Below are 25460 nucleotides of genomic sequence, written 5' to 3'. Positions count from 1 at the left end.
AAACCACTAATCCTTTGGGTATTGGATGTTTTCCTCTGGTCGCGCACTCTACCGTTGAGATCAACATACCAAAAGGTCATTCATCCCACTGCTTTTAGTCTGCTACGGGTCTACTGCTGCTGCTGCTATCTTCCTTTAACCGATCGTTAGACGAGCTTGGGTGCTGTTTAGTTATTAAAGCCTAGTGCTTTTGCTGTAAAGTGTAAATAAAAACGCGTCAATTTGTCGAACAACGAAAAAAAAAAGTGGGAAAAAAAAAAAAAAAAAAAAAAAAAAAAAATCAGGATTTTTTTGCTGGTAATTCCTTTTATTACTCAGTTATTTGGCGTTTTGTATCTCCAATCCTTACCAACTTCCTGTTTTTCCCATTCAGAAAACGTTGAAATAGTGGTGCTAATCCTGCTGTACGCTGTATATCTGGAAATATTGTTGACATTTGCGCTGATTGTTAGGCTGTACGTAATTTATGTACTTAATATAAAGCTTACCTAATTAAATTAGAGATTGTTCCTGATAGCTAGAGCTAGTTTTGAAAAGTCTCGTGTCTGTGATTCTCGTTTCCTGGGTATTCTCTTCTGATCAAGTTGGATACTTACAAAGATTGTGTGTTTGCCGCCTGTCTTAACTAGAGAAACCAAAATTGTTACTCCTTCTTGAAGCTCATCATGACTGGTATTGGTTTCGGTGAGGCTAATCCTCCTAAAACACCTCCTGGGTTTTCTTATACGACGTCAGGATCTTCTGCTAGTTTTACCACTCCTCCCAAGAGGAAATACTCCGTTAGTCATTCTAATAAAAGACAAAAAACTTTACCTAGTACCCCTGAAGCAACTCCAAATAAGACACCAAGATCTATTAGGAAAAAGGCAAAAGATATTATTTTAACTCCTCCTCAGTCGAGTCAAAAACAGCCTTTCCAAACACCTAGACCGGCAATGTTCTCATTTGGTATGTTTCTACCTACTCCTCTGACCGTTGGATCAGGGAGAAAGTTTAAACAAAAACCATCAGAAATATCTGATGAAAAATTACCACAACCGGAATTAAAAGATAGTAAAGAATTAAATGAAGATGGGGATTATTTGGATCATGAATTGATATCAAAACCAAAAAAATCAATCTCGGAAACTTTAAAAGCATTAGCTGGTTCTAATGATACTGAAGTTAAGGAGACCAGATCATGTACACCTCCTCCCTTGGCTGCTGCTTCAAAAAACTTACCAGCTACTCCCCAAAATAATATAATAGACGACAAATTGGTGAATGAATGGCATGCAAAGTCTTTTAATCGTAAAAAAATCTATTCTGATGTTGAAGATGATGATGAAATTGATAGTATTTTACAAAATGGTAAATCAAATCAAATATCAATTCCAAATCCTTTTGTTGATTCTAAATTACCCAATCCATCAAAATTTAATTCTAAAATATTGAACTCTTTATATGATGATGATGAAAAAGAAGAAGAAAAAAATCATAAATTAAGTAATCCTTTTGGTATATCAATAAAACTGAAGGTTGATTTTTCATCTCAAGCAGAATTCATAAATCATAAAACTGGCGAACGAGTCATTAGAGAATTATCTGATAAAGAAAAATCAATAAAACCGAAAAAATTACTATTTGATCTTGATTCTTCTCCTCCTCCATCTAATTCGACCCCTTCAAATGATCAAAGTAATGTCTCAACAACAAATTTACCCGGTACTACCCCAAGACCAAAACCAACTTTTGTTTCTTCCCCTTTCACTTCATCTACATCTACTCCTAAAAATGATACTCCAACTACAAGATTTCAAAATCCTTTTAATTTACCTTCTAATAACTCAACCCCAATACGCTATCCTATCCATGATAAAAAAATGAAAGTTAATAATAATATACAAAACAAAAAAAAAGCAGATGAATTAATTGATAATTCAATTGGTAAAAAATTTATACTAAAAAACCTAAATGATTTTATGGTTGATGGTAAATCAAAAAATAATTTGGGTTTTGAAATTTTTAAAGATGATGATTAATTTATAATTATGTATTCAATATATATTTAATGTTTAAAACGATATTTTTTCAAATTTTCCCAGCCTATTGAATTTGCATTTGGTAACTTAACCATTTCAACCTTATTCAAATATTCTGGATTAGAATATTCCGATGATGCAGCTTCATTATAGAGAGGTTTCTTAATTGATGGAACTAGATCGTAATCTTTTGTATCTTTACCCATTAAATGCAAATTAATATCATCTCTTAATTCAACTGGTAAATGATTAACAATTTCTTGATAAACTGATGGTTGAGTAAAACGATCAGTTAAATCAGGTTTATATAATTCAGTTAATTCTTGAGAAGGAGGTAAAGTTTGATTAAGTTTTGATTGATTTTCATGATGTAAAGCAATCAATTCTTTCTTTTTCAATTCTCTTGATTTGATTCTATTTAATTCAGTCAATTGATTAAAATCAATGTTTTTGAATTGATAATATTTATTCCAAGTATCATCGGAAATATCTCTATAAGTATTAATTAATAAATTAAATTGCAAGTTATTATGTAACATTTCAATATTATGATAATCTTCGGTATACTTTCTTTGTTCATCTAAAATAGTTTCAACATTATCTTTTGTGAAATAATCATGGATTAATCCTTTTATACTATTATTATATCTTTTACTTATTGGTTTTTTAGTTCTTTTCACAATTTTATGATTACCACCTTTGATTTGATTTGGTGAATCAACTAAATGAATTTTATTAATTTTATTAACTAAAGCAGCATCTTTATAGTTACCAGAACCTGGACCTCGATAACTTTTAAAATAATAATATTTTGAATGATGATAACTATCATTATCACTATTGAAAACTAATTGTTGAATATTTCTTGACATTTTAATATTTTCATTGAATAAGAAATTTGATGCTGCTGGTTTTTTATAATTTGAAATTGCCGAAGTTTGACTTGCATTCATATGATTTGTTGTTATATAATAATTTGGAACTTTACAAATATGGTTGATATTAAATTCTTGAAATAATCCTTGCCCCGGTAATATAAATTCTGCTAAATCTGCAGTATTTGGATCGACATTAGTGATATTCTTCTTTGGCTTACCAATTGGTTTACGAGCTCTTCTTTCTCTTTCAGAGAGATCATCTTCCTTTTTCAGATCTAAATCAGATTGATTTTCGTTAATTGGTTCATCTTCACTAAAACCAATTTCTAGAAATTTATTATTTTTGATTAATAATTCTCGTTCACTATTTGATAATGAAGTTCCGTAAACTCTACGGAAATGTCCGTTCATCTTATACCAATGTAGTTTGGTTAATGGATTTAAAGTATTAAAAGTAGCATGGGTCAAAGGTAATGAAGAGCCTACCAATCCGTACTGAGGAAAAACCTGGCTTATTAAGATTTTTTCATCGTTTGAATTATCCGAAGATAAGATTGGAGATGATGGAGTTTCATCAATTGCCATATCAGATTCATTATTTAAAATAACCGCTTTGTTCTCAGTAACATCATATAGAAATTTTAATTCAATATAGAACAACTTCTTATCCAAGTCCGTTTTTTCAATCATGTTATTTTCAAATAATCCTTGGTTCAATTCTCGATTGGTTGTCTTGAGAAACTCTTTCTTGGGTATCGGGACTCTTCTTATGAGCTTATTTAGCAACTGATACGACGATGGGTAGTTGCATAGCAACGCTATATCCTTAACCAAAACATAATAAACATCTTGGAGTTTGAAAATCGAAAGTTTATAATTGTCGAGAAAGGACTCGAATTCCTGTTCGCTTCCACTCACGGGCGGCCTGAAGTCAATCCTGATCCTTACAGCGGTGTCGCTGGGTGCGTTGAAGTTTTCAGAAGGCCTTATAACCAGTATAGACATTGTTGTTGTAGAAAAGCAGTTGTTTATCAGTTTACCGCCCAAACTTTTACTGAATAACAAAAAAAAAAAAATAAAAAAATATCCAAACTATAAATCCGTACACCATAAACATCCGTGCCCCAGACAAAAGACCCATTCACCGGACCTTCTCCTTTATCAATAATCAATTGATTTCCTCGTATTTTAAGTTCCCCTAATAACCGAATGTATGGTCATAGAAAAACAAAGACCAGGGAAAAAAAAAACATCAACCCATTTGTAGAAGAGAAGCGTAGTTCTTTTCATAGTTGTAAAAGAAGTTCTTTTCATAATTGTAAAAGAAGACAGAGTCTGTATACAATGGGGTTGTCAATACTGAAGCTATTTAGCGGATTGTTTGGTCGCAAAGAGATGAGGATTTTAATGGTTGGACTTGATGCAGCCGGTAAAACCACAATCTTATACAAGTTGAAATTGGGAGAGATAGTCACCACTATTCCAACCATTGGGTTCAACGTTGAAACAGTTGAATATAAAAACATTGCCTTCACGGTGTGGGATGTGGGTGGACAAGATAAGATTCGACCATTGTGGAGGTACTATTTCCAAAATACCCAGGGGATAATTTTTGTTATTGATTCAAACGATCGAGACCGAATAAGCGAAGCCAGTGAAGAATTGTCAACCATGTTAAATGAAGCAGAACTACAAAATGCTTTACTATTGGTACTTGCCAATAAACAAGACTTGCCCAACGCTATGAATGCAGCGGAGATTACTGAAAAACTAAGATTGCACTCGATTAGACTGAGACCGTGGTTCATTCAAGCCACTTGTGCTACCACGGGAGACGGTCTATACGAAGGTTTAGAGTGGCTAGCATCTAGTCTCAAGAACTGATACCGTTGATAGATCCCGATAACACCTAGCTGTCAAACCGAGGACACGATTAGTGGTTGGGTACCCCTCAGCTGGTTAAATCAACCAAATAACGAGAGGAAAAAAAAAAAGTATCTGAAATGTCAAAACTTTTCACAAGGGATTGCGGGTTGTAGTATATATATATATATGTTCTTTTGCATTCTTTATATATCAATTGAATATCAATACAATTGAGTAGTAAAAGTAAGAAAAATTACTTTAATAACACCCTGAGAAACAATCCCCCAATACAAGATGGAAGGAGAAGATATTTTATACGAGGTCAGAGACAGAATGACAATTATCACTTTGAATAGACCCGAAGTTTTAAATGCCCTTAATGGGGATCAATACTTGTTATTGGCCAAATTAATGGAAAGAGCCAACCAGGAAGAAGATACCGTGGTCACCTTACTTCAATCTACCGGTAGAGCATTTAGTGCCGGGGCTAACTTTGCCGATAAAGGTCTTGCTAACGCTTCTACTGAAGAATTATTTAGTCACGAATACTGGCTTAATCGTTTTGTTTCCAGAAATGTCTTTTTAGCAGACTTGTTTCATAATCATGATAAAGTTTTGATTGCTGCCTTGAATGGTCCAGTCGTTGGATTAACCACCGGGTTAATCTCATTATGTGATTTGATTTACGCAAAAGATGAAAAGGAAACTTTCCTTTTGGCTCCTTTTGCTAACTTGGGTTTGGTTGCCGAAGGTGCTTCCAGTGCTAGTTTATTCTTGAGATTGGGCTGGTCGGTGGCCTCGGAAGCCTTGTTGTTTTCAAGAAAAATCCCCGGTGAAAGATTGACTCAATTGGGATTTATTAATAAGTCCTATCACGATGAGAAATTCGCTTCCACCGAAGAATTCAACGCCCGTGTGCAAAAGGACGTTCTTACTCAGTTTGAAGACTTACATGAACAATCCATTTTCCAAAATAAACAATTATTAAAGGCTAACAGAGATCAATTGATCAATAGTAGTATTACTCGTGAAGTTATTAAAGGTTTGAACAAATGGACCGAGGGTATTCCCCAAGGTAAGTTTGCTCAATTGATGCAAAAGGACATCAAACATAAACTCTAGGTTTCTTATAATGACTCTTCTATATATATATATATTATTATGTACGTGTGCTTATGATTTGGCTTGTAATGTTTGCAACAATTCCCGAGAAGGTTTTGTCCCTCGGTACAAAGAAAGACGTTGGTGTGTGGGTGTTCGTCTGGTGCATGGGTGTTTTCTTATGGAAGCTCAATTTGAACATTTCCTGTAGGACTGTGCCAGTTGATTATTACCATACCCAAGATGAGCTTTAACTTGCCAAACCCGAGTCTTTTGGGGATCTTGTTTGTTATATCGACTCATAGCGGGCCGCAATTAGTATTTAAGTATCCTCCAGATTTATCAAATGAAAGGATCCAAAAAAGAATACGACGTAAAAAGGTAAAATCGGCTTCGTTTGGTAGAAATTCAAATACTGATATTGATGATACTTCATCTTCAGATGACGATGGAGACGCAGAAGATGATTATGAAGTGGTGGACTCAGATGAAGATAGTAATGTTCAAGAATTTGAAACGGAAAACGAGTGGGATAGTAGCCATTTAGATTTCTATATGGGTACTAAAAAGGATATTTTTTCATTTCTAGATGAACAAGAACGACAACGAAAATTGAAATTGAAAAAATCAGAAAACGAATTGAACTTTAAAGAGAAACCACATAACTCAATTGATGCTATTAAGATTTCTGATAATGATTTTTCAAGTAATCGTGGATTGAGAAAAACCTTATCGGGCTTATCACAAAAATCTTCCCATTCACGATCTTCTTCGAATAATAATGTTCAATTGACAAGTCCTACTGAAGTTTTGGGGTTTGAACCGGATTATTTAAGTGAAATCTTGACTCCTCCCAAACAAATGTGCAATTCAAGGTTTGAAATTATGATTGAAAATTCAATCTTCCTTGGTCTTCCAATTCATAATTATGATGATGGTTCTTGGCGAATTACGAAAAAGAAACATTCAAAATCAAATAAAAGTCATTCTAGTAAATCGAAAAAACCTTCTTCTACCAAAAGTGATGCTGAGTCTAATAATAATCACGATCTTAATAATGACTCTGCTGTTAATAATGATGATGATTTAAATGGCGAAGATGCTGATGAAGAGGATAACGTTAATAATAATGAAAATATAAAACATTCAATGAACATGTTCCATGTGGTATTCATAATGAACCCTCCCATCATTGAATGTAATTATCGTATTGATGAAATGTTTCATTATGTTATATCGAGATTGTCTTTGGTCTTAAGATATGAACAACTGAAACATGACTACGTTTGGAATCAAGTTAAATTAATATCAAAATTGAAAAATGAATGGAAACCGTCCTCTAATATCTCGTTGAATAATTATTTAATCATGAAATCTTCTTTGGCAAAATTAATCGCAGAATGTTATACTTCTATTTCTTCTTCCAAAATTGCTAACTTATCAATTAATAATAAATTAAGATCTTTCCAAATCCCAATCAAAACTGAGTTCCACTCACTACCTGATTCAACCGTTCCTTTTTTACCCGGTTCTCATCTTTCTTCAACTGTTAATATGTTGGGGAATACTGGTCTTATTAACGTTGGTGAAACTACCAGATATGGTATGAGTAATATGATGACTATTCTAATGATGGGAGGTGGGAACCCAATGATCCCTTCATATCAAAACAATGGTGCCCTCAAAAGTTTGGACGATGATCAAGATGATAATGAAGATTCTGATGAAATCGCTAATGCTGAAGATATCATTTATTTCGCTTTATTACTCTTGGATGATCCTGAAACTATCATTAAGGATATTAGAGGTGAACTGCATAGTACCCTTGCAAACTTTATCAGAATGATAAAACCAACTGAGTCTTTATTGAAATTATCAAATAAACTTCAACAAAGTGATAATTCTATTTCAGTTGATATTAATCAAATCAAGTCATTCGCTTTTCATTTGATTTATTGGAGAAGGGCTAGAGTTATTGCACCGCTAAGCACTAGGTCTGTTTATATTGTTTCTCCTATGGCTCCAATCACTATAAACTTGCACGAAGATATTCCAAAATTCAAAGATTCATTCCAAACTTTACCTTCTTTGCCTCATTTCCTAAAATCATTATCAACTCGGTCGAGAAAGCCAAAACAATTTGCTACTATTATCCCTTCGAAAGACCATAGGGATATTTATTTGAACGCTTTAGCGTGGTTGATAAGATTCGGTTATGTTACTCAATTGCATACGTTTATTTGGTTAAAGATATCAAGAAAAGTAAAGTTAAAAGTTGAAGAAGACTTGGAATATGAATCAAGTAAAATTGCTAAGAGAAAGCGTGACAGTGATGCAACGGATAAATTGACATCAAATGTTAGGTCGTCTGGTACGACTGATAATACTTCCAAACAGATCGATGAAGGCCTTTCAGACATAAGGAACTATAAGGCCAACAATGTCTCGACTTCGAGTTATGATCCAGATCTTGAGTTGTTAGATAAAAATATTAAATCTCTCAATTTGGGCCCAAATATTGTCTTGGAAGATGATGAAGATACTATTGTAATTGATCCCGGTAGAGCTACAACTTTAGAAAGAAGATGGATTAATAAAATAATTGAAGATGAATGTAAATTATCCCCTGAATTAACGGGTGTGTTTTTCAAATTGCTAAAGTACATGAATGGTAAGAACTCTTTAGAATTGCTCCTCTTAAAGGAAAATATAACTCGACATGATTTAAGGAAATTACTTTTCGCAATTGAAGATCATATCATATCCGTTAGACACTGGTAACTAATATTCTTTTCCGTCTTATTACTTAAAATAACATCTATTACTGTACATATATTACATTATATAATCATTTTTAATAGAGATTATGCAAAAACGTCTTCCCTATCTGCTTCAACCTCAATTCCTTCTATTTCATTAAAAGTAGAGAAATGGGTTGGACGATGTAATTCATGATAGAAAGGTAACGGTATATCAATTTTCAAGTCGAACTCAGCATTTGGATCCCAAACTGGGCCAATAAATGAATAGTTCCAAATATTATCATCAGGAACTAAAAATGTACCCATTATTCTATCGGAAAGAAGTAATTGGTTCTTCTTGGAAAACTCGGGTGAAAACCCAGCAGGTGCATCGGAGATGACGTCTTTATTGGTCATACCCCATTGGTAGCCCTCATGGTTTAAGGTGAACGCAGCTAATGAAACAGAACCTGGTGTGAACGCAACAGACAAAGTAATCAAATTTTCTGTCCATTCAGATTCATTGTTACTCTTCAATCGTGCTAGTGAAGTAACATCAATAGGAGATAACAGATCTGAGCTTTGATTTTGGGTATGGATCCAACCTAAAAGCTCAAGACTGGACAAATAATTTTGATTTTTTTTATCATATAATTTGGTTGGGAATTGTATAGAGTGGGAGTTGGCTAATTGTGGAACCAAAGCAATGGCTTTGATTTCTTTGATTTCATCATTATCCGAAGGAGAAGATCCATATATAAAAGCACCAACTTGAGTACGTAAGTCCGAAATTTGAACAAATTTTTTCAATAGATTCTTTGGCATAATATAAGTGAAACTTTCGTCATCAACAAAGTCATCAGATGAAACGTAAATATTTTTGGTACGTAAGTGCAAATTATTAGAAGCAATCAATCGGTTTCTCCATTCATTTTTCGAGACGAACGACAGTTGTTCATAATTTGTAGTTGTGACAGTCACTATCTCTTCACCGTGTACATTTTGCGTTGTACTTTTCAAAGCTGTTAATTGTTGATTGTCACTGGCTTCAGGCTTTTCTTCGACATCAGTCAATTCTTGTCTCTTTACTGAAGGCTTTCTGACATCTTGGCCCAAAATCAAATCTCTAATTTCTGATTGCGTAAGAGATTGAATATTGACATTATGCTTCTTCGAATAATCAGAAAGAATAAGATCACGCAATTGTGTTTCTATGTCAATCCATTGTTCATCACTGAAAGTAGGCCATATATGATGATCCTGGGTAACAACGCTTGCATCGGGACGTAAGATCAAGTTCGTTCTCTCTTGGTTAATACTGAGAGCCCTAAGCAAAAGAATGACTCTTGAAAATGCTGTATAGGAGGAAATCGTTTTCAACCAGTCATCATACATATTGAACAAAACCATTTGGGGTTCATTTGCCTTTAATACAATATCAGCTAATTTATCTATTTTCATAGCAGCACCAAAGGGCAAGTGAAGCTCGGAAGGCCTTATAGAGATATTAGGAAAATCTAGCATGTGAACTTCCAAGGGATCCAACATACCTTTTCTGGTTACAATTAATTGCTTTGGTTGTTCTTCCCTAGGTAATGATCTTACCAATGCTGCAACTTCTTCTGCTGTCTTCCATTTAGCTAATTGACCCAAACGTTTTTGACCAGCCCATACTGATGTATGAATAATCTTCAAGAATAATTGCCCTGTTTTAGGATTCAAAATGAACACAGACCCATTAATTGGTTTTGTAGTGAGATTACCTTCAAAAGTTTTATGAACAGTCACACGATAAACATTAGTATCATCAATAAATAGCTGGGTTTCATTATTAAATAGTTCAGCATAATTGTTGGCATTCAAAAACGCCTCCTGTGGTTGAGATTGATATAGTTGAAGACCCTTTCTAATACGTTCACGCAAGACATATAATGCGGGATTTGACTTCATGATTTCTTTCATTGCATTCTGCATCAATGGCTTGAGCCCTGAAAACCAACTACCATATATGTCATACATATTGTATGCTAAGTCGACACCAACCATTGCACCAGTTGGTGAAGGATAAGTGCTAGTACCATCAGTTGTATAGTCCAAAAACTTAGCTCGAGTATATCTTGAAATATCATGAGAGTCATAATCACCATATCTTAACTGAACATCAATCCAAAACTTGTTTGTTGTGGCCGCATCAAGAGAGTCATTTGTGTCATTTAAAAGTGAAGGTCTAGAGACATTCCACTTGTAAGTGCTCTGTAAAACAATATCCGCACAGGATGAATTCATTTTATACGATTTACGAGGATGAATTGCTTGTTTCTCCACATTGTCGATTTGTAAAACTTCTAATTCCTTGTCTAAGACTTGACAAATATCTTGCACAAGACTTTCATGTATCTTCTGCCATAAATGAGCACGGAAAATTTGAATCAAAGATATTTTCAAAGTTGGGATTTTACCATGCAAGAATATACCTGTCAAATCTAATTGAACCAAAAAACCAACATAAACATTTGCACGATTAATAGTTGGTGACCACCATAAAGTGAATCTTCTATTAGGAATTTGACTTAAACCGGATCTTTGGGCATTAGTCAATTTCTTGAATTTCAAGGAATCTTCAAAACCTGATGCCTTCTCCCAAAAAAGACCTTCCCAAGAATCAAAACCAGTTCCTTTGAATAATGTGTGTTCTAGAATTGTTTCAATACCACCTAAAGCTTGGATAACATCGGCACGATAAGCATTTAGATTCCATAATTTACCATCGTGGTGATTACTAGTCCACCAGAAAGGATTGAACCGAGGTAAAGAATATTGTTTGAAAACCCTACGAATTCTATGGCCCTTATCATAAGCCAATGTGTGTCTGTCTTTTTGGAAAAGAGTACTTATACGTGGCAAACCACGGTCCCAGTTACTCTCCATATCCTCGAACGTGATTCTTCTATTTTGTTCGGCAGCCTCTTGCCTTTTGATTGCGTATTCAGCCCATACCCTTTGGGAGTCTAAGAATTCGTTCTCCCAGGTGGTGATGTATCTGAAGATAGTCGGTATCATTTTTTCTTCCATATGGGTCATACCTGCCCTGAAATGAGTGATACCGGTATCGGTCTGTTTTGACCATCTTAAATCAGAAGCTGGAATCAAAATATGAGAGGCACTAAGCATTCCAAGTCCACCTAGTTCCTTGGGGGTATAGAATACAGCAGGCGGAAACCTAGAAGGCATCTTAGAATTGAGACCCATTTTAACTCTATTTTGAATTTTAGTTTCACATTTTACCAAGACACTAAGTAATGACTCTGTAGAGACAACAGCTTCTCTATAGTAAGCAAAGAGAGCGATCAAAGCGGTGTTCCATTTCGATGCAACTTTAGTGAAGGTTGTCGAGCCAGAAGACATTAAGATTTGACGAATTCTATTATTAAAACTATCAACCGCTTGAGGGCTAACCTGTAAGTAAGCCTTTGCGGTTCTTTCTTTTGTGTTTTGATCTATCAAATCCCAAACACCTTCTTGAGAAGACTTAACTTCTTGCATTCGAGACTTCGGAAGAATTCTGACCTCGAAACCACACATTGCAAAAAGCAAATTCGGATTCTCATTTGAATAGACAGATGCAAAACTTTCATCCCATTCAATGGTAGTAATAGATTTTGGAATACGACCCGAAATTTCCCAGAAAACAGCTCTACCAAGATTCACATCATGGCGCATTAACCTCATCCTAGAGTCTTTTGGCCAACAGCGCTTATTATTATAACCCACAACATTTTCAAAATTAGGGTCAGGGTTCTCAGAAAGATAATCCTGAATTAAGCCATTTGCTTCTTCGCTATCAAAACGGAAAAAAATATGAATCTTATCCATATAACGAGAGTATAGTCTAATTGGACTCGATATTTCTGTCTCTTTATTTTTGAATTGAAGGAAGTTATTTGGTTGTTGGGGTGAACCTGCAATCTCATTGGCTCTATCTAAACCTAAGATCAATAAATCAATTACTAACCCATAGTATTGATAAACAAAGGATGCAAATTGTAAACCACGGATGAGACCGAATTGGTTGGTATGGTTCATATCTTTATAAGCCAAATTTACGTTATTCTTAGAAGTAATATAGTCAGCAATGTTGGGATCGACAATTAACCTTAACAACCTATTTAATAATGTGAGGTCAATATTTTCCGCAAATTTGCTTAACGATGTCTCGAGCATGACATTACTTTCACCTTCGTCTGTTTCCCATACGTTTTCCAAATTGTTGATACCTTGACACCATTTATAGGTTAACAAAGGCGGAATTTCGTCATCACTTGGTTTGACCCAGTTAGGGAAAAGTTGTCTTTTTTGTGCTTCATACCATAAATATTGATCTAAATAAGTATCAGTAATTTTCTCAAGAGGATCTATGGCATAAGTTGGAACCAAATGGTCATAGTAATCCATCATTTCTAGTCCTACTTCTTTGAAAATTCTTTGGGTTAATAAAAATTTCTTGATTCTGGCAAGGCATTCATGAGGATTATCATAAGCTTGTTCTATGAGAGCTAATTCTTCTCTCTGGGATGAATTCATACTAGCATTTGCATTATAACTTTCTTTCAAATTCTCTAAGGCTAAAACTAATAATTTGGTATCATGTTTGTACGATAAAGGGGGGAATGGAATGGGGCTGAACTTTCTGCTTTCTAACCAATGTACCATGGTTTGGAAAATTTTTACTGCTTGATCTGGAGTCGTATATGGGCCATCTTTAGCGAAATTCGTTTGACGGTCTTGTTCATTTTTAATCCATAATCTAGTGAGTCTACCTAAGTTTTTCTTAGCAACAGTCTTTTCAACAGTAGCACCTCTTCTAATTCGATCTCTGTTGTAATGGGCAACAGAAATCCATCCATCAGCTTTGGCCTTGATATAACGTTCAATTATTTTTTCTATTGGAACGGGCATACCAGGTACCTTCCAAGGTATATTAGCTTTCCAGCACCTCCAAGCTTCACTGAGATGTTGTAATATTGTTCTAGATTTGCTTTGCTTCAAGTTTTCTGGTATCATATCTAAGATATCATGCATGACTTGTGCACGAAGCTCAATATCATAATATGCATCAACTCTTTGTTTGGTTATGGTTTTGGCAACGTCATTAGCACGTCTACCTTCAAACTGTCTTGCTAATAAGTTACCCAACCACCTTTCGAGCAAAGGTATAATACCTCTCATAAAATTTAGCCATACTCTCCATGCTGGCTGCCAGAACCCACATCCTGGACCCTTACCAATAACAGAATTGAACTTTTCATATACAACATGTTTGAGATCCTTGCAAGCTCTTATTTGGTGCATTACTTTATATTTGTACCGGTATATACCAGTCAATTGACCTAAATGGTTCAAAATATAATAGATACCATCTGCCAATTGGTAGGCGTCAACGTTTCCGAGTCTAAATTGGACATGTGAATCAACTATAATCTTCACCATTCTCAAAAGTTCTCTAATTAGATGAAATGCATTACCAAACCTGGATTTCTTTCTTTCTTTGGTTGTCAATGTTTTCGTTGGTTTTAAGTTGAAGTTATAATCTAAATGCAAATAAGTGAGACCACGTTTATGGATCAATAAATTCAACATATTAAAACCTTGACGGCATACTTGAAGTGCAGCCTCAACCCAATCTACACTTGTTTGTTGGAAGTATTTTGTATTTTTCAAGCTCTTCAATAACTTAATCTTTCTTTGATTACTCATTTTGGACCCACTTTTGCTTCCAGAGGGATTGTGTAGCTCATTCAAAACATAATTTTTCAATAATTTCTGATACGAAACACGGACTTTGATGGGTGCCTTTCTAGGAGAATGCTCTTTATACCAAGATTTGACAAGTGCCACATCTTGTGCCCTCACTGTTCTTCCACTACGGCGATTGAAAGGGTATGGGGAATGCCATAAATCGAGGGCCGATTTCGTAGTATCAGGTTCTAGTGGAACGTCAACAATTTCAAATTGACCATCATTTTCAACTTCCTTTGAAGCAAGAAGTGGTTCGAACGAATCAGGGAGATCAAGATTGAAATCGATATCACTGAAGTCTCTATTAGACTTTGAAGATTTGTGTGGAAAGATTGGATTTAGCAGATCATGGAAAGAAAATGCTGGCTTGTTCTGGTCATCAACTTTATTCACGACAGAACAGTTGAAAGGTTCGTGGTAATTTGTCAAATAAACATTTTTAACAAAAGAATTATATAAATAAGGGAATGCAATTTTATATTCAGTTCTTATAGGGATTCTGAAAATGATGCGATCGATGGAATTAAATTCAGTGAAGTCTTCTAGCTCAGGATTATTGATTTTATCCTTGAACAACGGCTCAAATTTTGGTCCGCCTGGTACAGATATATTCAAACTCTTGGCTGAAAAAAAAGCTTCCTTATTGAATAAGTAGAAGTAGTTAGGATCATTGATGTTAGATAATAATGGTTGAGCCAATTTATATAAATTAGCCATGGTAGAAAGATCTATTGCCCATGTCTTATAGCTGGGGCCGTTAACAACTTCTAAATTTTCGATTAAAGGTTTTTCATCATAGAACCAGTCTATCACAAATTTATCATTTTTTTCATGTAAGTCTAACTGTATACCTTCAGGAGGTTCTACATCTTCGATATTTTCTATCCAGTCGATTGGCGGTTCTTCATCATCAAAAGGAGGAAATCTCATTCTCTTAAAATGCCTTCTATCTCTTTTCTCTCTTCTCATCATAATCCATGCAGTAGCCCATTGAGCAGTATAAACTGGCTCAATTACTCTCGGTATTTCGTTAACAAAAGTTATCGCTCCAGTTATATGGTATAAAACCTTCACTTCTTTCGAGTTTTCCCAAGGTTGTGGCATATTTTCTAAAAGTTTTAAAATGGCGTGGGGCATATATTTCAATGACCCTAGATGAGATCTTTTGTCGGATGCAACTTTTTTTGAAGATAAATCGCCATGATCTAACATAATCTTTCTGAGATGTTCTGGCGGCATTTCAGCCTTTCTTGGTTGAGAAATTCCTCCTTTACTTGACTTTAAGCTGGAAGTCGAGTATCTCTTTTTCTGTAACTGAAGCCACATACTCTTCTTTGTCTGCAAGCTGGTTTCATCCAAATTACTTGTTTTAGTTCTTTTTTTCTTAGGAGAGGTCAACCTATTCGTTGAGGGTGGTGGAGGTGGTGCTTGAGATGATCTATGTCTTCCATTGTTATGATGCGATGGAGGTGGCGGTGGCGGTGGTGCTTGAGCTCTTCTCGATTGTAAACCTGGTGGAGGTGGTGGAACCGAAGGACGCTGAGATTGACGATTACCGTTTACCCCCGGCGGAGGTGGGGGAGGTGGTAACTTTCTGCCCATTTGTTTGATTCAAGAACACTCGATGTCGTGCTTATAAAGTATGAGTAAAAGAATGTTAAACAATATTAGTCCGAATACTAAGCGCTATCTGAATGCTCATCTAGCAAAAAAAAAGGAAAACATCACCAATAATGTCGCACGTCCTTATTTTTGTCGCGGTCTAATGTCGCTCTCTGATTTATAATTATAGATTAAGAGTCGTATAACTTGAACTCATTTTATAAGATTTTTATAAACTCAAACGAATTGACAATTGATGAATTCGGGACTATAGTCTTACATTATTTAGCTCCATGACGAATTCTTCAGTAATGTCGAATTCCTCGATAGTTTCGGGATCCACAGGTTTAATGAACTCGTCAGCTGGTCAGAATAGCCTAAACACTGACCTAGAGTTTGATCTGTCTTTTAGCTCATTATTTCAGTCTCTTATTGATTCTGTTGTTGAACAAAGTGGAACTGCAAAAGAGTATGGTATGACTTGGGAAAGATTTGGACCAATGATTTCCTATTGCTGCTCACTATACGGTGTGTCTTGTCTATTAGTTACGGTGATTTTGAATCGTACTATGGTTTTGGCATCAAGTAATATCAGAACTGGACAACAACAAAATCGCCAGAAGCTGGTATATAACTTGAAGAAGGGTACTGTTTTTGGATTGCGGGCCTTGACCATAATTATTTTGTTAAATAATTTATGGAATTGTCTAATTGTTCTTAAATTAACCGGGGTTAACTCTGAGGTAACTCCCTGGTATGTCAAGTTTCTTCCCGATAATTTACACAACTATGATTCGGAAAATGTCTGGTTTGCCAAATATATACCTAAGCAATTATTCGGATATAATCCAGATGATTACCCTGCAAATAGCTATATGGCTACTCCAAAAAACTCCCCAACAATAGGTCCAAGTACTGTGATTTATTGGTCTGTATTCTTGGGTGCTTGTCTACTGGTGTTTGTTGAAACTTTTTCGTCCACAATTTTAGGTGAAAAACGCTATGTTAGTGCTGGATTTACATTATTCGAACTTTCAGCTGGATTTCATGAACAAAGTTCAGCTGCTCCATTCTTACCATCTCTGACAATTCATAAACCTACAGAAGGATTGGTTATCATTTGCATTTATCTGATTCTTTGTCATCTTAACAATCATGTGGGTAGTATCATCAACAATAATAAATATAGGTTAATTCCTCTGACTATTCTTGGAATGGGTTTACTTGGATACTTTGCTAATTCTATCAGACAGCATTCTACTTTTGACATTTCTGTCCCATGTGTGATGGCACTTTTTCCCCAATTGGTAACATGCATTGGTGTTTTTTTAGCTGGCGTTATTTTCCTTTTGGCTATTATTGCAAATGGTTTTGATATTGGAGCTCTCAATTACGGAAGGCTTTTTTTCAATGAAGATGATAACATATCACCTCAAGAAAGGTTTAACGTGGGTCTTGATGATGATTTTTTAACTGCCTTGGTAAGTTTTGGTCAATTAGCAGTAACCCTGGCTGGTAAATCATGTTATATTACAGAACTTAGTTTGGTTAATGTTGAACCTGAAACTTATATCGAAAGATCAATTTGGACCTTCTTAAAGTCACAGGTAAGATCATTCCGTAAATTACCGCAAGACCGAAGACCAAACCGTGATAATTTATTGGCATATTTGAAAGATCATAAAATATCAGGATATAATAATATAATTACGAATCCAAGTAAGCGATTGCTTTCTGACGGTAGTTATAATATTGATGATGATGATCTTGAATATTACAATGAGTTTAGAGTTTCTAATATGAGTATTCATCGTAAAAGGTTTGTGTTCGTTACCAGAATATATATTAACTTGATTCAATTGATCAAAGGGTTAGTGATTGATAAATTTATCCGCTCTTACATTCCTTACTTGGTAAAGGTCTATATACTTCGAATTCAACTTTCGGGGACTTTTAGAAAAAACATGATTGAAACTGATGATGAATTCGAAGCCCGTAAACAATCGGTTCCGACTTTTTTAAGGAGATATGTTCGAAAATTACAACCAGTTGAAAGTGTCATTCCGTCACCCGTACTAGAAGATGAAGACTCTGCAAAAGTTCAACTCAGTCAATTCACAGACCAGCAGTTACGTAATGAGTATGTGTCCATATTACAAGGTGAAGACATAGCTGAAATAGATGAGTCGGAAGATTTTCTAGAGAATGCTGAATCAGAACTGGAAATCGAAAGTGATTTTTCGGATATAGAATCAATTGATTTGACACAAAGTGTGGTAAACTCAGCAAGAAGACCTAACCCTAGTTCCGATAACATCCAGCTTGCTATCAATGAATTATTCACCCCTCAAGGACTTCAAGAATTTATACAATCACCATTGGAATCATCAGTTTTACAAAAGCACTTGACGTACGATGGTATATTGACCAGATCGAAATACAACAAAATGATAAAACCAGCAGAAGAGGTCAAAGACGAAGCTGGAAAATTACTTGAGCTTATCATAGAGAAGAGAGGCGAGGAATTGAAAGACATTCTCGATGGTAAAGAGCTTCCAAAAGAGCACAAAAAGATCGAAGACGACGGTGACTCGATCGACGACTTTGCTGATTCTAAATTTGACTGTGTTATCTGTCAAACTAATACCAGAGAAATCATCACCTGGCCATGTCGATGTTTTGCAATTTGCGAAAGTTGTAGATTGAGCTTGGTATCAAAAGGAATGGAAGGATGTGTCTGTTGTCGTAGAGACGTCGAAGGTGTTTCCAAAGTCTTTGTTCCATAACCTCCTCTATTCCTCCCTTACTACATGTCTGTATATGTCTATATAATGTCTATGTAATGTCTATATTATCTCCAATTGTTACGACTGCCAAATCTTAGACTGGGACCGAATAATGGACGGATTATGTAATTGATTATGTAATCGATCCACCTGGGTACTGGAACAAAGGGTGTAAAGATCCTTGAGAAAACCAAACAATAAACTCACCCTAGCAAACTTTTCTGAATTACATCCCAAGTGGGTATATACTACTTTTGATTAACTCCTTTTGATTTACTTCTTTTGACTTACTCCTTACTCCTTTGGTGTAACAGATATACGAAGACGCTAATCGTCGATTGACTTATAAAAACTACACGTCTTCGAAGTCCTCTCGCTTTTTTGATTCACGAAGGTAGCTAATATTTCAAGTTTTCTTTACTATTCATTGTCTTGTCTAATTTCATTAGAAGTCAACGTTGCCCTTTTGTATTGCTAATCAAGTGGGTTTTTGCTAATTAAGAGCTTTAAATCCTTAAGGCAATTTCAAAAAAACAAAAACAAAAAAATTGAAATTACGTTCTTCTGTACTCTAATTTAAAGCTAGATTATTACCTTTATAATCTGCTTATTTTGATCTAGATATATATTCCCGACCTCTTTCGTTAATCATGGGTGTTGATACCTCGGTGGCTACTACCACAATTACACACACGGTTACTGCCACGACTACGTTGTCCCCTTCTTTTGAACTTATTTCCATCACCTTAGGTGAAAAGTTTCTTCAGTGTTTAAATCTTTTAGATAAGTTACCTGGTGGTCAAATAATTCTTAGATACATTAAGTCTTCTTATAAAGATGACCCCATTAGATCTCTTTTTGAATTAGCTTTGTTTGTTTTCGCTATCCACTATTTTCTTTCTTCTAAGAAGAAAGAAAATAAATCCGAATTGGTTAAGTTTTCCGGTCGTGAAATTGATGAGTTAGTTAATGAATGGACTCCTTCATCTTTAGTTGAACCAGTAAATGACTTAGAAAAATGGGAATTGAAATCCATTCCTCAAGTTCATGGTGCAAATGGTTTGTATGTTAAGTTGGATAATCCAAAGATTAATGATGCAGTTTTAAATTTGGCTTCAAATGATTTCTTAAACTTAAGTTCTAGTGAAGATATTAAATCTGCTGCCAAAGGTGTGATCAGTTCATCCGGTGTTGGTGCCTGTGGTCCTCCAAATTTTTATGGTACCCAAGATGTTCATGTAAGATTGGAAGAAGACTTATCTAACTTTTTAGGGACTGAACAAGCAATCATATATGGTCAAGATTTTGTCACTGCTGGTTCCGTAATCCCTTCATTCTTGAAAAGAGGAGATTTAATCATTGCCGATAGTGGGATTAATTTAGCTATTCAAAAAGCTTTGATCGTTAGTCGTTGTGATATCGAATGGTATGATCATAATGATATGGATCACTTGGAACAAATCTTAACTGAAGTCAAACCAGTCTTGGATAAACAAAAACCAATTCGTAGAAGATTTATTGTTACTGAAGGTCTTTTTGCTAATTCTGGGGAAATCGCTAATTTACCTCGTATTGTTGAATTGAAAAATAAATTTAAATATAGATTGTTTTTAGATGAAACATTATCCATTGGTACCATTGGTAAAACCGGTAAAGGTATTGTTGAACACTTTAATATTCCAAGATCAGAAATTTCAATCACTATTGGTTCCATGGCTTTATCATTTGCTTCCTCTGGTGGATTCTGTGTCGGTGTTGCTCCAATGGTTCTCCATCAAAGAATTCAATCTAATGCTTACGTCTTCAGTGCTTCTTTACCACCTTATTCAGCTAAAGTTACTTCTGAGGCAATTAAATTGATCACCTCTAAGACTACATCTTCAGGTGACTCTGCTATAATCCATGATTTACAATCAAATGTGTCTGCTGTCTACAACCAATTATTAAATTTGAATAATTCCTATGTCCAAGTTGTTTCTAATCCCTTATGTCCTGTTATCCATGTATCATTAGATCAAGCCTACAGATCTTCTTTAAACTTGCCAGTTGCTTATGGTTCTTTGGATTTCTTAAATACCGGAAAGCAAGCAGCTTCTTTGAATGAATTTGATCACAAATATAATGCAGAATCTTTCATACTACAAAAAATCATTGATCAACTTCTCATTCAATCTAATGTTTTGATTACTAGATCAAAAAACATTTTGGAACATGAGAATTTACCTACTGCTAATCCTCATTTATTAATCTTTATCAGTTCTGGTGCTAAGCAGGTTGATTTGAGTAATGCCATTGCATCTTTAGACTCAATAATTAGCAATGTATGCAGCTCAATCAAGTCTGAAGCAGACCTCCTCAATCTTGAAAATGAAATTGCAAGATATTAATCCTTATAAATTTCAATACTTCTTGAATCAAGTGTTTTATAATTGCGGTATCTGACAACGTTTGCCGTGTTTATACTAGTTAATAAACTAATTATATAGCTGCTTCTTCCCCCAGCATGATTACATGCTTCAATGACTTATCCTAATTGGATCTCTACAAATTTGAAAAATGTCTTTCTCTTAATCTCTCTATTCAATTTTATAATTATGTGTTTCGAATAATAGAAACATGAAGACATTTTTCGTCTCTGTGCTTTTTCTCTTTGAACCCTTTATTGACCCTGATGGGTCACTTAATTAATTTTAATTCTAATACCGTATGCCTTTGTCTTCTTGATATGTACATCTATACACTAATAATAATAATTTCACAAAACCTTACGGAGAAGGATCAAACTATTTGGATAACCTACTTCTTGCATCTCTAGCTATTGATCTGGCTTCTTCAACGTCATGAGCATTACTGAGATTCATCTCTTTTGCTAATTCATAAGCTTCTTCAAACCTGCGATTTTCCAAAGCATGTCGTGCTAGCCATAATCTTGCTTTGGATGTCTCATCACTTATACCCCATTCATATTCTTGATCAAAACATATTCTCATATATTTATAAGTATCCTTCAGTCTCCCTAATTTTTCCGATATTAATGCTAATTTATAACAAACATGAGGCTCAACACTGAATTCTTCAGGATTATCATTTCCGGTTTTACTAAAATTATCTATAGTCATAGCCTTTTCAAATGCTTTCATAGCTTCTTCCAATTTATCGATCTTTTCATAACAATTACCAAGAGCTTGCCACATTCTTTTATCCAAAGGTTGTAAGTTAGTTGCTCTCTGATAATAATAAAGAGCATATAAATGCATATCCAATACTTCATATGCTTGTCCCAATCCATACCAAGCTCGAAAATCTTTTTGGTTGGTATCAACGGCTCTTCTATAAGATTCGATGGCTGCATGAGAATTCTTCAACTCAACAAATTCATGCCCCATTAAAGTCCAGGCACTTAAGCAATTCTTATTTAAAGTCAAAGCTCTTTTGTAGTACATGATAGCTTTTTCATGTTCACATTTCATTGAATGGTAGTTGGCCACTATACAGCAAGTTTCTGGTCTAAATTTATCAATCAGAGAGGCAAGCTGTGCTAAAAAGGACAATTTTGATCTTTTTTCCATAACATAAAGCATATTGGAGTAAGTATCTAGATCATCTAGTCTTAAAGGATCATTCATTAGGATTTGATCGAAAATGGCTTCTGCTTGAAAGTAATCAAGGCCATGATATGCAATTAAAAATTGTTGAACTCTTAAGAAATTGAATTTTGGGAAAGTTTCTAGTAAAGTATTTAAACTATCTGATAAAGATGCCAGTTGCTGGTAAAACTCTTGTAGAATGACAACTTCAAAAAACTGAAACATTATATTGGTTACCAAGGAGGTGTTAACTGATTTTGCTTTATTAATGAATGACATAGCTTCATCAAAAGTTGTCAAAGATGCGATAAGTTCCTGCCAACATGACCAATTATAAGGGAATAAACGTAGAGACTGGAATAAACTATTCTGTGCCAAGCTATATTTTTTCTTTTTGTTATATATGATACCACTGAGATAGTATAAGAAGGCATTAGGTTTATTTCCTTTTGAATGATAATTCTCTGATTCTCTAATGACTTTGGATAGTTTTGAATTTAATGATCCAATCAATTCACGTTGTCTTGAATCCCCATATTCACTAATATTATCAGCGGCCTCGGTCCTGATACTATTCTGCAAAGATCCAACATTTATCGAACCATCAGTTTCTTCTGTGGCTTTCTTATCAACAGATATTAACGTTGAATATAACTTCAAGAATAGCGCGTTTCCACTTTTGCAATCTTTTAAGACATAGGCAGCTCTATCGAATTCTTTGCAGTTGAAGTATGTCTTAGCGAGTAGAAACTTCTCTTGATCGTGTTTTTCATCTTCATCCAATTCTGGTAGAGAGAAGTCAATTGCAGGAGCATCTGGTGAAGCTTGGGGTAACCCATTCAATGCTTCTGCGCACCATTTTGCAGATTGGAACAAGTTGAGATTGGATAAAATTATAGAAGACGTATAAAATCGTTTTCTCAAGTCATTGATGCTATCTGTAGACATTCTGCTATTCTGACTGGGTATTACAAAGATTTTGATTATGTTAATCAAATCATAACAAAAATCAAAAGTTTTGATTTTCGATCTCACAAAGAGAAAGAGTTGAAAAAAAAAAAATTGAAAAGTGCGTTTCTATGAAATTTATTGAAGATTATTTAGTATTTCATGAGATAGTTTACGAAAGAAGCTAATAGTATGGTATTAACAAGCTCAGCTGAGATAGCAAAGGAATCTTTAAGCTCTGCTGATAAGCTTTTGAAATTGACTAATGACCTTGTTAAGGACCAGGGTAATAATGAGGTAAAGCGAGAATTGAAGAGTAGTAAGAGACAATATATTCTTGATTCCTTTAAAGTGAATAAGTTTCATAAAGATTACCAAGAATGGGAGAATAAGGAGAGGTTATCATTTATTAATACAGAAGTTAAACTGTTCAATAAAAAACTAGGTGAAATGACAAGATTAAACGATGATGTTGAAGATTCAGAGAAAGAATTTGATAAATTACATAAAAATATAAAATTACCGAGTTTTGAATTTTCGATACAAACTATTGAACAATTCGAGGATGGAATTTATTTGAAATATCTCGAGAAAGATGAAGAAGGAAATTACCCGTCCAAAGTTGCAATGCTGACGATATTTGCACTTGATTCTGAGTCTGGTTTGGAGACTCCAGATTTTAGTGTTTTCAATAAGTTACTCAATATCGAGTATCGATTAAGGATGCAAAGGCAAATAAAGTATGAAGTTTTGCTATTGGTGAAGCAACAATTGAGAACAAAGAATCGTAAATGGGCTGCTAGAGATTCTTCATTGAATCAGTTTATTTCTAGAGATTTACCTCTGGTTTTTTCCGAGGTTGAAAACATCAAGACTAATGAATATGAAGACTTGAAAGACTATAATGATGAAGAGGACGAAGATCTCGATATTGATGAAGATTCTGGAGATAATGAAGACGATTTGGAAAAAGATAGGGAAGGAACTCAAGAGCCGGAACAAAATCATGAAATTTATAGTAAAGCTCAAGATGAAATATCTCAAGATGAAAATAATGAAATAGCGCAAGAAGTCGTAGACGAGAAGGACGATGATGAAAAGGACGATGATGAAAAGGATGATGATGGAAAGGATGATGATGGAAAGGATGATGATGGAAATGACATTAATGATAACGCTCAAATAGATATGACTGCTCAAAATGACCGGCCAGAAATTGATGAAGATGATGTCATGAAAATTGATTAGTATACGAAAGATAATATAAGTCATAAAATACATTTATTATATCAGAATAACCTGTAGTGTGTGTCATAACGACTTTACTTTGAATGAGAATAGATATGGGAAAAGAATACAAAAATAAATATTAAATATACAGACTATTAGTCTAATGAAGGGGAAGAATCAATAAAAAAAAAAGTTAAAGGGTCATAAAGAGTTCATTTATTTCTTATCTGAGACTGGAGCAGCTGGAGCAGCTGGAGCAGCATTATCACCAGAGAGTAAATATTTGAAAACTTGTGATGGAGAGTCACCAGCTTTAACTCTATAGTCAGCAATTCTATATATTTGATAACCGGCAACACCCCCGAGGAAGAAGTTGACAGACGCTAATAACGCATTACGAGGTTTAATAACAAATCCTGCCCATCTAGTCCAAATAGCACCAGTACAGAATAAAGCAATTTGTTGAGTTCCGGAAATCTTTTCAACTGGTCTTTGTAAATCATTGAAACCTGCAATAACTAAACACCATTTTAAAACTGGTGCCCAAAAATGAACGGTTTTTGGACCAGTTTCACTGTTCATGTAACGGGCAAACTTTGATGCATGCTGAGCTGAGGCGGCCATCTTTCAATTGTCTTTGGAGTAAAGTATTTTAGATTTGTAATGTAATTAAACAATTGTCTGTTGGTTCTTTTAGCTCTCTCTTTGGGTTTTTTTTTTTGGTTCGGGCCGCACTATCCCTTTTATTGTGTCTAAATCAAATTTTGTTTGTAGTGAGACCGTTCTTACAAAGTATGGAGTATGGAGTAAACTCGACAAGTCCGGCTTACTGGATTACTATACACCGTAGACATTTATTAGGTTCGGAGACGAGATTATTGGATGGGGTTGTATTGCTACTTAA

General features: G+C 34.7%; 11 protein-coding genes across 11 annotated transcripts; 7 read left to right on the top strand and 4 right to left on the bottom strand.

Annotated features, from left to right (window-relative positions):
- Nucleotides 1-325: 325 nt before the first annotated feature.
- On the top strand, nucleotides 326-2021 carry HYPBUDRAFT_163965 (uncharacterized protein; the record flags this gene model as incomplete). The annotated part of the gene is made up of 1 exon (XM_020222645.1): nucleotides 326-2021. Exon 1 carries the CDS (start codon nucleotides 666-668, stop codon nucleotides 2019-2021), a length of 1356 nt encoding a protein of 451 aa, XP_020078383.1. The 5' UTR covers nucleotides 326-665.
- Nucleotides 2022-2047: 26 nt separating this feature from the next.
- On the bottom strand, nucleotides 2048-4160 carry HYPBUDRAFT_131008 (uncharacterized protein; the record flags this gene model as incomplete). Its single annotated transcript, XM_020219440.1, has 2 exons — nucleotides 3220-4160; nucleotides 2048-3174 (listed from the first exon to the last, which is right to left on the bottom strand). Exons 1-2 carry the CDS (start codon nucleotides 3902-3904, stop codon nucleotides 2048-2050), a joined length of 1812 nt encoding a protein of 603 aa, XP_020078382.1. The 5' UTR covers nucleotides 3905-4160.
- An 83-nt stretch (nucleotides 4161-4243) lies between these two features.
- Nucleotides 4244-4783, top strand: ARF1 (Arf1p; the record flags this gene model as incomplete). Its single annotated transcript, XM_020222031.1, has 1 exon — nucleotides 4244-4783. One exon carries the CDS (start codon nucleotides 4244-4246, stop codon nucleotides 4781-4783), a length of 540 nt encoding a protein of 179 aa, XP_020078381.1.
- A 276-nt stretch (nucleotides 4784-5059) lies between these two features.
- On the top strand, nucleotides 5060-5887 carry ECI1 (dodecenoyl-CoA isomerase; the record flags this gene model as incomplete). Its single annotated transcript, XM_020218111.1, has 1 exon — nucleotides 5060-5887. The coding sequence occupies one exon, from the start codon at nucleotides 5060-5062 to the stop codon at nucleotides 5885-5887; it is 828 nt and encodes a 275-aa protein (XP_020078380.1).
- Nucleotides 5888-6109: 222 nt separating this feature from the next.
- On the top strand, nucleotides 6110-8647 carry HYPBUDRAFT_130998 (uncharacterized protein; the record flags this gene model as incomplete). The annotated part of the gene is made up of 4 exons (XM_020219439.1): nucleotides 6110-6578; nucleotides 6675-6848; nucleotides 6966-7475; nucleotides 7572-8647. The coding sequence occupies 4 exons, from the start codon at nucleotides 6110-6112 to the stop codon at nucleotides 8645-8647; spliced, it is 2229 nt and encodes a 742-aa protein (XP_020078379.1).
- A 68-nt stretch (nucleotides 8648-8715) lies between these two features.
- PRP8 (U4/U6-U5 snRNP complex subunit) lies at nucleotides 8716-16023 on the bottom strand. The gene has a single exon (XM_020220345.1). The coding sequence runs from the start codon at nucleotides 16003-16005 to the stop codon at nucleotides 8731-8733; it is 7275 nt and encodes a 2424-aa protein (XP_020078378.1). The 5' UTR covers nucleotides 16006-16023; the 3' UTR covers nucleotides 8716-8730.
- Nucleotides 15867-18791, top strand: HYPBUDRAFT_154400 (putative ubiquitin-protein ligase; the record flags this gene model as incomplete). Its single annotated transcript, XM_020222030.1, has 2 exons — nucleotides 15867-15960; nucleotides 16351-18791. The coding sequence occupies 2 exons, from the start codon at nucleotides 15867-15869 to the stop codon at nucleotides 18789-18791; spliced, it is 2535 nt and encodes an 844-aa protein (XP_020078377.1).
- Nucleotides 18792-19039: 248 nt separating this feature from the next.
- HYPBUDRAFT_151135 (serine C-palmitoyltransferase) lies at nucleotides 19040-21368 on the top strand. The gene has a single exon (XM_020220344.1). The coding sequence runs from the start codon at nucleotides 19442-19444 to the stop codon at nucleotides 21176-21178; it is 1737 nt and encodes a 578-aa protein (XP_020078376.1). The 5' UTR covers nucleotides 19040-19441; the 3' UTR covers nucleotides 21179-21368.
- A 124-nt stretch (nucleotides 21369-21492) lies between these two features.
- On the bottom strand, nucleotides 21493-23350 carry CDC23 (anaphase promoting complex subunit). The gene has a single exon (XM_020219437.1). It carries the CDS (start codon nucleotides 23324-23326, stop codon nucleotides 21575-21577), a length of 1752 nt encoding a protein of 583 aa, XP_020078375.1. The 5' UTR covers nucleotides 23327-23350; the 3' UTR covers nucleotides 21493-21574.
- Nucleotides 23351-23518: 168 nt separating this feature from the next.
- On the top strand, nucleotides 23519-24574 carry HYPBUDRAFT_3299 (uncharacterized protein; the record flags this gene model as incomplete). The annotated part of the gene is made up of 1 exon (XM_020223342.1): nucleotides 23519-24574. The coding sequence occupies one exon, from the start codon at nucleotides 23519-23521 to the stop codon at nucleotides 24572-24574; it is 1056 nt and encodes a 351-aa protein (XP_020078374.1).
- A 99-nt stretch (nucleotides 24575-24673) lies between these two features.
- On the bottom strand, nucleotides 24674-25448 carry HYPBUDRAFT_169820 (mitochondrial pyruvate carrier). The gene has a single exon (XM_020222835.1). It carries the CDS (start codon nucleotides 25178-25180, stop codon nucleotides 24773-24775), a length of 408 nt encoding a protein of 135 aa, XP_020078373.1. The 5' UTR covers nucleotides 25181-25448; the 3' UTR covers nucleotides 24674-24772.
- Nucleotides 25449-25460: the final 12 nt, after the last annotated feature.

This window comes from Hyphopichia burtonii (assembly GCF_001661395.1).
Source record: "Hyphopichia burtonii NRRL Y-1933 unplaced genomic scaffold HYPBUscaffold_1, whole genome shotgun sequence".
In the NCBI taxonomy this organism is placed as follows: Eukaryota; Fungi; Ascomycota; class Pichiomycetes; order Serinales; family Debaryomycetaceae; genus Hyphopichia; species Hyphopichia burtonii.
The sequence above is the reverse complement of the archived record's forward strand: the minus strand, read 5'-3'. Positions and strand labels throughout refer to the sequence as shown.

Bases quoted from the DNA above. Each gene is read 5' to 3' on its own strand.
- HYPBUDRAFT_151135 (XM_020220344.1), top strand. From the start codon at position 19,442: ATGGGTGTTGATACCTCGGTGGCTACTACCACAATTACACACACGGTT.
- HYPBUDRAFT_169820 (XM_020222835.1), bottom strand. From the start codon at position 25,180: ATGGCCGCCTCAGCTCAGCATGCATCAAAGTTTGCCCGTTACATGAAC.
- CDC23 (XM_020219437.1), bottom strand. From the start codon at position 23,326: ATGTCTACAGATAGCATCAATGACTTGAGAAAACGATTTTATACGTCT.
- PRP8 (XM_020220345.1), bottom strand. From the start codon at position 16,005: ATGGGCAGAAAGTTACCACCTCCCCCACCTCCGCCGGGGGTAAACGGT.